Source organism: Muntiacus reevesi, chromosome 2 (assembly GCF_963930625.1).
Source record: "Muntiacus reevesi chromosome 2, mMunRee1.1, whole genome shotgun sequence".
Classification (NCBI taxonomy): domain Eukaryota; kingdom Metazoa; phylum Chordata; class Mammalia; order Artiodactyla; family Cervidae; genus Muntiacus; species Muntiacus reevesi.
In genome coordinates this window covers 231701248-231714043 of record NC_089250.1, presented here as the reverse complement: position 1 = coordinate 231714043, position 12796 = coordinate 231701248, and the positions used below count along the sequence as shown (strand labels likewise).

General features: G+C 42.5%; 1 protein-coding gene across 2 annotated transcripts in view; it reads right to left on the bottom strand.

The window, feature by feature from the left end:
- HEATR3 (HEAT repeat containing 3) overlaps positions 1 to 12796 on the bottom strand; it is a 36315-nt gene that overhangs the window by 15416 nt on the left and 8103 nt on the right. For both annotated transcript variants that reach the window (XM_065925289.1, XM_065925290.1), the window contains 6 exons: positions 12249 to 12389; positions 10369 to 10646; positions 5832 to 5922; positions 5569 to 5726; positions 5210 to 5292; positions 3569 to 3705 (listed from right to left, as the gene is read on the bottom strand). In XM_065925289.1, coding sequence (XP_065781361.1) covers positions 3569 to 3705; positions 5210 to 5292; positions 5569 to 5726; positions 5832 to 5922; positions 10369 to 10646; positions 12249 to 12389 — 888 coding nt within the window. The remainder of the gene's footprint in view (positions 1 to 3568; positions 3706 to 5209; positions 5293 to 5568; positions 5727 to 5831; positions 5923 to 10368; positions 10647 to 12248; positions 12390 to 12796) is intronic.

Below are 12796 nucleotides of genomic sequence, written 5' to 3'. Positions count from 1 at the left end.
CTCCTCAGAAGGATCCTTCCATACTAACTAATGTGACACCTCATCCCATTCTGCTTTGAGTTTTTCCTGTCTGGCCAGAATGACATTAAACCTTTATTTATATGAGAATGCAAGCTCCATGAGCATAGCAACCTTGCCTATCTTGTTCAAGCCTGGATCCCTTGGACCTAGCACAGTGCGTGGCATTAAGTAAGTCAATACATAGTTGTTAAAAGAAGGAAGGCCCCAAGGATTTCCCTTGTGGTCGAGGGGCTAAGACTCCAAGCTCCCAATGCAGGGAGCCTGGGCTTGACCCCTGGTCAGGGAACTAGATCCCACATGCTGCAACTGAGTTCACGTGCCGCAACTAAAAATCCTGCATGCCACTACCAACTTCGAAGATCCCGAGTGCCACAACTAGTAGCTGGTGCAGCCAATAAATACACAAAAATATATATTTTTTTAATTTAGGAAAAACAAAAAAGGAACACTCCTGAAAAAGTTCCTAGACCTCTAAATCTCAGTGTCCTTATCAGGAAAATGGGGTGATAATGCCTAGCTCATCAAACCTAGTACTTAACAGGTCCTCAAAAGCTTGCATAAAATTGTTACTTCCAAAAGTCACCATACTGGCTCTGAAAATTAACTTATGCTTGATTAAAGCTATAAGTGTAACCCTGGATATTTGTGAGCTGCACATAACACAATTAAGATTCAAAATCCTAATCTAAACTATACTACTATTTTATATTATGTGAAATTAATATTTTCCCTAAATTTGGAAGATTTTTACTTAACTCATATTTCTGGTTATCTAACCCAAATTAGGGGAGGAAGTTCAAATGACTCTGCCTTTCTGACAAATTCTCAGTAAAAGGTCAGCAACACATGGTGTTGTCAAAAGAAATTAAGTAAATGTCAAAAGAAGTTAAGTGATTCAAAACGTTTTTCGCTTCTCAACAACTTTGTATAGGATCTAAGAATTTGCAGCACACCTAAATGTAGGTAAATAGCCAACCCACACGTAATCAAGTCGCAAATTATATTTAATTTTACAGACCTATTTTCAATGTTGACATGGAATAAAAAGCATATCCCAGTATGGGAGCTATGACCATTTTAATCGTTATGAGAAGAAGCTTTCTGCTTCCCAAAACCTAGGGAAAGAGGGAATCCTAAATGATTTTAGAACCCATGTAATGAAACAAATGACAAACTGACCCAATTTGAAAATACAACATTGCTAAAAATCCCTTGATGTTCTGAAGATCAATATTTTAAATGAAGGAGACAAAGATATAGGTGTTTTGAATGCAAGGGCCAGATTCTACTAAAAACTTTTTCCTTTTATCTCTGATGTCAGCCACAAAAAGCCTATAGAGGTATGTATCACAAATTTTATAACTATTCAGACTATTTAAGCATTAAGATGAAAGTAAGTTAAATACAATACAGCTGTACCATCCTCATACATTACTTTCAAACACGGTAGTACAAAAATGTAAAGAACTTTAGCCTTCTTCTCCCCACCAAATTCCTCAGTAACAGTTCACATTATCCACCCAGAACTCACAGGGTTACATGATTAATAAATCCCAAATGTCTGGAAGGACTATACAAGAATACTGTCTCTAAAGATAAAATTTCATTCTGATAAAACAGTTATGTCAACAAAGCTATGAAATTGAAATTTACTAAAAAATCAAAGTGTTTAATTATACTTCCCCACAATTCAGAAACTTTTCATTATTTCCCCAAGACTCAGCTTGTTATGGTTTTCCTGTGATCTTTCCAGGTGATAAATGGGGATGTACCAGTGATCACAAGCAACCAGCTGAAGTAGGAGAAACGCACCTAAGTGTTTTCTCTATAGCAGAGGGGCAGAATACATGCACTTATTTCCTGTGAAATAAACTCTTCAGGCTGGCAAGGGATGGAGCCAGTGGGACCCTGACTGGACTCTCCTTGAAAAATGGCCCAGAGGAAAGAGATGGCAATATAAGGGGTCACTCAAGTTAAGCGAGTCTTGGGCACACCAAGAGACCTGGGTAAGTCCTGCTCACGGGAGCTTGGCTGTGGACTCTCCTGCGTGGCCCTGCTCCCTGCAGGGAGCCCATGGGAATGGGTGGAGGGGAGAGGGCATGAGCAGTAGCAGCCCTCTGCCAGCCACCCCTCCACAGGACACTCTGCTGGGCTGACAGGAGCCATCCCCCTTACTCCCCATGCCACCCAGGTCTCTTCAGGTTTACTTCCTAAAAAAAATTTTGGCCATTCTTCACATCGTGTGGAATCTTAGTTCTCCGACCAGGGACTGAACTGCACCCCGCGCACTGGAAGGTGAAGTCTTAGCCACAGATGACCAGGGAAGTCCCAGATCTCTCAGGTTTATAAGACTGGGAAAGAAATACAAAGCTTTAGGCATCACCTGGCCAGCTTCCGCGGACAGTCCCCCTGCACTCCAGAGCTGGCTCAGTCCAGGCTCGGAATGGGGATGGCACTGCTCATATCCTGTCTACACCCTGTCTTAGATATGGACGGGCATGGTTTTCACATGATCGCACCAGGTAAAGAACACATAGCCTGAGATCACTTGAAATCTCCATCTATAAACTGACAAATGCTGACAAGTATATAATGAGTTTCTGAACATTTATTTACTTCATCTTTAAAAATTAACCTAGAACTTCTAAAACAGGTGCCATTAAATACACAGCACCTCTTCATAGAGAGCAAAATAGATGTCTTATAAAGTATCAGGGATGGGGCTTCCCTAGTGGCCCAGTGGTCAGAATCTGCCTGCCAATGCAGGAGACATGGGTTCGATCCCTGATGTGGGAAGACCCCACATGCCTCGGAGCAACTAAGCTCATGCACCACAACTACTGAATCTGTGCTCCAAAGCCTGGGAGCCACAGCTACTGAAGCCCCATAAAGGCCATGCTCTGCAACAAGAGAAGCCACGGCAGTGAGAGGCCTGTGCGCCAGCTAGAGAAAAGCCCACTCAGCAGCGAAGACCCAGCAAAGCCAAAAAAAAAAAAAAAAGAAGCAGGGAACAACTTTTGAAGGACTGTTTATACAGAAACTTGGATTTAGTCAAAAGGGACCATATTTTGATCTTCGAAGCATTTCAGCTCTTAGGTTTAGTGTTCTAAGAAGGGGAAATGTTAAAACAGTTTTGCAAAGAATTAGAGCAGATTCATATCGCCCATATTAACCCTCACTCCAGACATACATGCAGCGTAAAGTAACGTGGAGAATTTTCCTTTACTATGTAAAATACTCTATTTCCTCAGATGTACCAGGAGTCACAGATTAGAAAACAAACGTATGGTTACCAGGCAGATGAGAGGGGAGGGATAAACTGGGACTGACATATACACACCACTATTCATAAAACAGGTAACTGATAAGGACCTACTGGATAGCACGGGGAACTCTACTCAATGCTCTGTAATGGCCTATATGAGAAAACCATCTAAAAAAGAGTGGATACATGTACATGCACAGCTGATTCACTCTGCTGTATGGCAGAGACGAACACACTACTCCAGTAAAATTAAAAAAAGAATACTATACACAGCACGTTTACCTGGCTGAGAAAACAGCAGCTGTGACAGGTGCTGTGCAAGAGTCTGAAGGGCGGCAGGTCCTCCCAGATGGTCCACATCCAGCAGGGAGACGAGGCTCTGCAGGCACACGAGGGCTCTGCACTGTATAGTGTTCATTCTGGAAAGGAAGAGAGAGGATGCTGTCTGGCCCTCTCATAGTTACCCGACAGAATTCAGCACTGATGCTGAACCTCAGCGTCCGGCTCTGATGGGGGCCGTCTGCAAGCAGAAGGTCTCGGGCAGTTGGCAAGAACACTTCAGGTGAACTGTGAATCTGACCAGATCAAACTGCTTGAGTACTCAAGGCCTCTGAGGCACAGGGATCAGATGAGTCGTATGGAATCTGCCTGAGAAAAATTTCTGTGCATAGCAGCGTTTTTACAGCCTATATTTAAATGTGAAATATGACCCACATGATGCATTCAGGAATATACAGAGTTTAATAGTTTACAAAGCAAAACACTGGTGCACCTAGATAAGAATGTTAGCACTATTTACAATACTCAAGACACAGAAGCAACCTAAATGACCATCAACAGATGAATGGATAAAGAAGATGTGGTGTATTTATACAATGCAATCTTACTCAGCCCCAAAAAAGAATGAAATAACGCCATTTGCAGCAACATAGATGGACCAGGAGATTATCATACTAAATGAAGTAAGCCAGAAAAAGACTAATATATTGCTTATAGGTGAAATCTTAAAAAAAAAAAAAAAGATACAAATGAACTTATTTACAAAACAGAAATAGACTCACACACATAGAAAACTATGGTAACCAACAGGGAAAGGCAAGGAAGGATAAATTAGAAGTTTGGGGTTAACATATACACACTACTATATATAAAACAGATATCCAATAAGGATACACTGTATAGCCCAGGGATCTCTACTCAATATTTTCTAATAACCTAGAAGGGACAAAAAGAAATCTGAAAAAGAATACATATATATAACTGAGTCACTTTGATGTATACCTGAAGCGAACACAATACTGGAAACCAACCCTACTTCACCAGAAAAAAAAAAGAAATGCAGCCAGCACCCTCACAGCCCACCCATCGCTTCCTATCATACCCACCTCCCTGACCCCTAACGTGAAAGTCTCTCAGTCGTGTCTGACTCTTTGTGACTCCATGGACAATACAGTCCATGGACTTCTCCAGGCCAGAATACTGGAGTGGGTAGCCTTCCCCTTCTCCAGGGATCTTCCCAACTCAGGTCTCCCGCATTGCAGGCGGATTCTTTACCAGCTGAGCCAGCAGGGAAGCCCAGGAACCATCTATGTGTGCACCTCTCAATGAACTACTCACTAGTTTGCGAGTGGTTCCAGTTCAGACTCTTTTTACTGCTGTATGTATTCTATTGTATGATCACGACGGCATTGATTTATCCATCCTGCCGCTGATGGACAGTGAGGTTGGGGCAACTGTGAACCACCCTGCTCTGAGCATTCTCCCGTCTTAGTGCACATATGTGCTCACTTCTCCAGGGAACATACACAAGACACAAGAATAGAACTCTTGAATCTGGGGGGAGTCGGCATCTTCTGTTTAATGGTCCATCATTTCCGATAATAACATAATGACAAATGGTTTTGAAAAGAGAAATGTTCTTACTTTCTAATCAAAGGTTTCCAAGTGGGGTTCCTAGAGCACACGTCAACTGCAATGCTGTTTGGAAAGGCAGTTTTGTCAAAAATCTAAATTTAAGAAAGACAGGAAGACAAACATTAAAAGGAGAGGTTGTTTTTTTTTTTCCTAAACACATGATTCCTTTATAAAAGTCCAACTTCTAGGTGAGATGGTTAGGCTTGATAAACTTCAGCCCACCTCCAGTGCTGTTCGAGGTTTCATTTCCCAGATCTCACCCATCACCCACACCTGGCGGGGTTAGCACACTTCTTTGTGCACAGAAAGAATGGCTTTTTGAAACCTTCTCGATGCTCTAAAGTGAGCCCAGACTAAAAACAGATTACCTTCTTTGGGAGGAGGTGGTGGGTGAGAGCCGTGTGAACCTCATGGGACAGGCAGAGAGGAGAGAGCAGCTGCCCGCCGCATTCACTGAGGGAACTCTCCATAAACGCGTCGCTTTCATCACTGCTAGAGAGCTCTTCCCATTCGTCGTCCGTAGGATCTGGGAAGAGTGCAGATCACAGAGAACTGAACTGTTTAAGATAATCCTCATGCAAGCGCCCTCCCGGTGCTGGGGAGGATGTCTAAATGTGAGCTGGTCACACACCTTCGCTGCAGCACATGTTTACAATGATTTCCAGAGCAGTCTGCTGAGCTGTCAGCAACGCTATGGCCTCTCTCAGCTCCTTGTCGGTGGGCTAAAAAAAAAAAAGGCAAACAACCAACTGTCACTCCAAGGTTTGGAAAACTATTTTCAGGTGACTTTCTTTAGTTAAAGCCTACAAAATGGTATTTGCACTTGGAATGGAGAACCTGGCAGTGGGGGTGGGTAAGTAGAAGAAAAGTCACAAAAGGCTGGAAGGACAAGCAGGCATTATGATTCTGCTTGGCGCTGTGCGGCACACCACTGTTCCCTGGGTTCCCATCTCTCCGCACGGTTTCTCTAAGTGTTGCTTAGTTAGCTGGAGAGAACAGATAAATATTCAGGAATTCTGAACTGAATTCACCCTGAAACTTGATATACTGTGTTAAGAAGTAGCTCAGCATACAAAGATCAAAACAAGGGTTCGTTACAGACACCAGGCACTTATACACAACAAACCTGCTTTTAGATGCTTAGATGTCTTCTCGGAAAAGTCTGCACTGACCAGAATTACTAACAGGCCCTTATGTGACCAACAGAGCTTGGCTAAGGAGCAGATGGGTTTGCTGCATTCTGGCTTTCTTTGAAGATTGCAATAAAGCATTCCTTTAAGACTGAAGAAAAAGGGGGACTTTTTCTTGAGGAAATAAATAATGTGAACCTAACATCAATTAACAGTCTCAAAATGGGTTGCATAGATTTATATGACTTTAATTCTCAAGTCACCTATGAAAAGTGAAATAGCTATACTGACATTCCAAAATAGTGCACATGCTAAAAAATGATTTATATTTTGTTGTCTGGATGATTACCAATCTCAAAAGTTTCTATTAATAATTGTCTTTTCAATGGTTGTGCAATATTCCATTAAAGGAATGTTTTATAATTTATTAAGCATTCCTCTAGTGTGGAATAATTCACATTACTTAGTTATCTTATTTCCTCAGATTTACTGAATCAAAGGTTAAAAACATGTCTACAGATCCAATGACATATTTCTGTTCTCCTTTTCCAGAATGTTCATACTCAGTTATAATCCTCTAGCAACTTCCTCTGCAATGAATTAACTGTAATTTTGAAACACACTCTTAAAAAAAAAAGCAGACTGCTAATTTAATAGACTTTAGGAATCCCTATATTTATGTTCCTTTTATTGCAGGCAAGAATGTATCCAAAATTTATTCTTCTGCTGTGCTGTGCTGAGTGGCTTAGTCCTGTCCGACTCTTCACGACCCCATGGACTGTAGCCCACCTTCCTCTGTCCATGGGGATTCTCCAGGCAAGAATTCTGGAGTGGGTTGCCATGCCCTCCTCCAGGGGATCTTCCCAACCCAGGGATCGAACCCAGAAAATGTATTCCTATTCACTTCATATGTGTATGATGAGACTCTAAATAAGACACACCCTTGCTGGCCTCTCAACCACTTAACATGTATGAAGAGCTGGCATGAAACAACTCTGAAAGAAGTTCCATTTCTTTACCTGACTTTCCTGCTCAGAACAATCCCCTGCTTCCTACTGTTATCAAACTGACATAAAGAACCAAGCTAGAGGAAATGTTATGACAGCTGAGATCTGCTTCAAAGTATTCAGTAGTGAGAGGGGAGAGTGGGTAGGGAAGGAGATGAAAGAAAATAGACCGTGATTTGATAATTGCGAACTGCGGAAGCTGAGTGTTCTACCTCTGCATGTTATGGCAACAACTTGGGTTGGTTCTCTACTTCCCGGTTTGTGATTACACCTTCTTAAGTTAAATGATGCAATAAAACGTTTTGATTCTAAAGGATTCCTGCACAAGCCACTGGGCAGCGTGAAAAGACCTGAGCTGCCTGCCTGAGAATCTGTATTCCTGGCACATGGCAGGCAGCACGATGCTTAGCACCCTACTGGCACCAGAACACTGGCTGCCTGACCAGCATGTTAATCATCCAGTCTGCTCAGCTATGGTGATAGACTTTAAAAAGCAAACTTGTTAGAAGAAAACACTGCATTTTCTAAGCACCAAAATTCTATCTGTAAGTAATACTTGAGAATGTGTATCTCTAAATAACAGTTAAACACTGATACTTTCAAGCAGTGGCACGTCATCTTGGTGGACTAGGATCCCAATCCCCACTCACCCATTCCCTGGAGGGTCCCCCGGAAGCAAAGCTGGAGATGGGGCAAACCCGCAGAGGTGGTTCTTCTCCCATCCCCAGCCAGGGACATCCGATCTATCAAGAGTCCCTGGACAGCCCAAGTGGAATTCCCACTGCTCCCCTGATGGGATTTTGGGCTGGGGAAACGCAGTACAGATGCATCCATCAGGATAAAGTGACCTGGTCAGTGCGATGCCAACCCCTACGGAAGAGCCTCCGAGCCCCAATCTGTTACACCTGACGTTCCACATGTGGACCCCAGATCTGTAACTTACCTCCATGTGGCGCTTGAGAAGATGTTGCTGGGGTTCTATCAACACCCTTTGGGGTGAAAAGGCTCACAGCTATGCCTTTGTCGATCTTGTTTACCGACTTTAAATTCTACCCACTCTGACTCAGATGCACAAGCGAGACATGATTTTGAGTTGCCGAGCAACTCAAGGGCAGGATGGCCTTTTCATTTTTGTATTCAACCCAGCACTTAACACAAAGCTTTGCACCTAACAGGCATTCGTGGGGACTGAGAAAACAGCTCTTAACTACATTTGAGTGCTTTAGAACGTCCCCAATTCAGCTTTACAAGACTCCGTGAATGTAAGAACGCAGTGCACTGATGAGTTTATGCCCATTAAGAATTCTTTAGGGGCTTCCTTGGCGTTCCAGCGGTTAGGACTCTGGGCTTCTAATGCTTCTAATTAATGCTTCTAGTAGGATCTGTGCTTCTAATGGGTTCAGTCTGTGGTTGGGAATTAAGATCCCACAGCCCATGTTGCTGCTGCTGCTGTTCAGTCACTACGTCATGTCTGACTCTTGCAACCCACGGACTTGTAGCCCGCCAGGCTACTCTGTCCATCGGATTCTCCAGGCAAGAGTACTGCAGTGGTTGCCATTTCCTTCTCCAGGGGATCTCTCTCACCCATGAATCGAACCCAGGTCTCCTGCACTGCAGGCGGACTCTTCACCAACTGAGCTATGAGGGAATTCTACATGCCATGTGGTGTGGCCAAACACTAAATAACATTTTTTTTTTTAAAGAATTCTTTAAAAATAAATCTATCCAAACTCGAAGACAGCGACTTAAGACACGTCTCAGATTCAGTTTCTCATACACAAATCAGGACAGGCCACACTGAGATGGCAGAGAGGGTGAGAGGACATCACAAGGGTCCTTCTAGTTCAGGCATCACCATCTTTGCCTAGAATGACTTCGGCAGCCTCCTGACTGGTTCTCCTGCCTCCAGGCCCCTCGAACAACACTAACCTGCTTTCACCGTGCTGTTTCTTGCCCCATCCTTTCGGACGGCTCAGGTGTTCCATCTGCCAAGCCTCTTCTGAGACTCTTCCTGTCTGCTCCCGACAGGGCTGAGTCAGGTGTGGCTGCTCACTCAGAGCCTGGGCACAGCCCTACCACTGCTCTGAGCACAGACACTGTAGTGAGTTAAAATTACGTGTCTACCCTTGCAAGATGGACAAGGTCCCTGAAGACAGGAAACATGACTTAATCATCTTTCTACCAGCAGCCTCTGGCACAGTGCCTGGCACACAGCGTAAGCATGGAAAATGCGCAGCTGGATGAATAAAGCCCAGCTCACCGTCCTCCCTCTCTTTCTGATGACTTGCTCTCCTCCTTGGGAAAAATGTTTTCCCAAAGAACAGCTCCATCTCTGCTGACGGGCTCAGCTGAAAAGCTTCCTGCACTGGAGACTGGTCACCTGCACTCCAACATCATACCAAGCACAAGTAAGCCACGACTATCCAGGCTGCAAACCTAAAAACCATCATTAATTCTCACGGTCGCCCCACCTCCTCTGCTCATCAGTAGTGGATAAATATAAGTTTGGCTTGCTGCTCTGGCTTAGGAAGGCTAAACGCTAAAGTAGAAGAGACAAGCATGCAAGGGACTCTCTGAGCAAAGTAAAAATCCTTTAGCTTGAAGACAGTCTGGCAGAGAGTAGGAAACTTAAGTGGGAGATACAAATGTTAGGAAGAGGATCACATATTTTTTTTCTTGACCACACCATGCCGCATGAAGTATCTTAGTTCACTGACCAGGGATCGAACCCATGTCCTCTGCCTTGGGAGCTCAGACTCTTCATCACATGACTGTATGTTTCTGAAATATTGCAAAAGTACTGGTCTACCCATCTTTCAACTTCTCTACTATATAAATGTTTCATTTCAGATTTTTTTTCTCCTTTGGGAGATTTCTGATGTTTTAATGACAATTGATGGGAAAACATGACTGTTTTTACTGAAATTCACTTCATAATTAATTGCTACAACATTTTCCTATAAAGCTTAGGATATCTATTGAAAGAAAATAGCTGTATTAATCTATGTTTGAAAGCACCAATCCGACTTACTGGAAGTAAATCTGAAATGAAAGTTTTCCTTCTGACTTTCCTTCTATGAGGAATTTCTTCCATTTCATCATCTTCCATCAGATCACCACCATTAGCATTCTGTAATGTGTCCTCAGTCTCCGCAGCGGTTTTTATCCTTTGAGTTTCAGCCTCCTTCATTTGAATAACCGTTTTGCCAGCATCCATTTCCAGAACTTCAGATAAGATCTTTAGTATGGCATTTATGACTTCTGCCTGACTCTTGGATGGAATAATGTCCTTTAGATTCCAAATTGTGCCTGTGGAAAAAAATGAGCATGAGGACAAAGAAATCAACTGTGAAATCTTTTATTAAATACAGTGTCTACCATATTGGTTCTATAAGCTCAGGCGTAATTTCAAGAAATCTCAGTCCTGCTGCCTTTGTTGAGTTCTTATTAAATGTCAAAAACCTCTGCCCAGAGGCAGCTCCCTTTACTGTAGCGGTCCTTCATCATCGTCTCCCGTTCCTGGCATACAATGCCTCGCCCTGACAGATCAGAGAGCCAAGAGACCGAGAGGACACCGATCGAGTTTCTTTTACAGTGACAAATTAAGTTGCCTCGGCTTTCTTTCATCTTAACCTGAGATGCTCTTGTGAGCAGTTTCTTACAGTCCAAGAGCGGAAAGGAATGCATTACAAGATCTCACGGACAAACCAGGGAGCAGGTTCTTGGTGTTTCACTTGTGAAACCAGAACAATAGCTACTGCTAAGTACACTAATTTTTAAAAATGTGACAAAATAAAAATAGTTCTGGGGTATATTCTGCTACGTTAAAAAAGAACTGAAAGGAGTCAGACAGATCACTTGCAGACCCATATTAGCAGCATTATTCAGTAACCAAAGAGTGGAAGCAACTCAAGTGTCTACCCACGGATGGACGAACACACACGGGGAGCTGTTTAATGTGTACAGTGTTTCAGTTTTGCAAGAGGGTTACACAACAATGTGGATACTTAACACAACTGTACACTTAAAGATGCTTAAGAAATATCATAAAGCGATTATCCTCCAATTTTAAAAAAAAATGGTAACAGGCACTGCCTTTCTTGCTTCTGCTTGCGCTTAGTCTCCGGTACTGCCGTGTAGACTCAGTGAGGTAGAACCAAGAAAGAACCTTTACTTTCCCAACAAATTTTTGGAGGTCTTGTGAGATCAAACAAGACCAACAACAACAAAAAAAAAATGGTTAAGAAGCAGGGGAGCTCTCTGCCTGTCTAGCAGCTAGGATTCGGCGCTTTCACTGAGGAGGCCAGGTTCAATCCCTGGTTGGGAAAGTAAATATCCCGCAAGCAGAGCAGTGCAGCCAAAAAAAGAAAAAACTTTAAAAATGGTTAAGATGGTAAATTTTATTTTGTGGGTATTTTATCAGTTTAGGAAAAAACCAAAACATCTCTCAAGATGAATTATCCTTGAAGACCAAATAAAGGGCGAGAGGAAGATACACAGTAAGTTACCTAATACTTGCATGTCATCAGATTATTTCTGTATTTGGAAATTCTGGGGAGAAGCACTGGGGGTGAAGAGCTTATAGGAAAATGAGTGGTCATGTCTTAAATGCCTGCAGTCAACTTCTGAACTCACTGCTTCATAAATAAGAGGGGGTCCTGACAGCACCATTTCTTTATCAGACAACAGGAGTTTGTTAAATTGAAAACACATCTAATCTTATTAGGCTTTTAAACTATGCAGAATCACTTGAATGAAAGGTTTCCATTTAAATATTAAAAATTTCAGAACAGACATAAGCACAGAAGGTCCCGATGTGGTGAAATGGGGGACTGATTGAATTTTGGCCTCTCCATTTCTGCCTGCTACAAGTTACTAAAATGCATACTGTCGCATGTGGTTAACTTTTACCTGCCACCAATGTCTTCAATAGAAAATACTCCATGGAATTGACAGGAGAAAGCATTGCTGATTCCAGCACATGCAGTGCTGGGGTACTGACAGATTTCAGTAGCTCTGGGTTATCTTCGGTCACCGTCTGCAAACAATATGCTATAAAGACAAAAATCAAATATTCAGAAACACGTGAACTCCGCTAGGATAATTTAAACCAAAATGACTCATCAAAAAAATTTGCATCTTTATAACTTCTCTGGACACATTTTGTAGGAGATTCACCCTTTTCCTCAAACATAGTTCATGCAAAAGAGGCTTCCCAAATTATCTGAGCTATAAAAGACTTTTCTTTTTTCTTAATTTATAATCCTTTACAGAACTATACTTTTGTAAATTAAAAGGCTCTCAATTGCCATGACAATGTGGAATTACTATAAACATTTATAAAGATTTAGCCTCAATTGCTGTACTTGTTGTAGACCAGTAGCAAACAGCCTGTAGGCTGAACACCAGTGCATGGACAACTGTTGTCTATGACAAGTCCTAGGTTTGGGGACATTTTT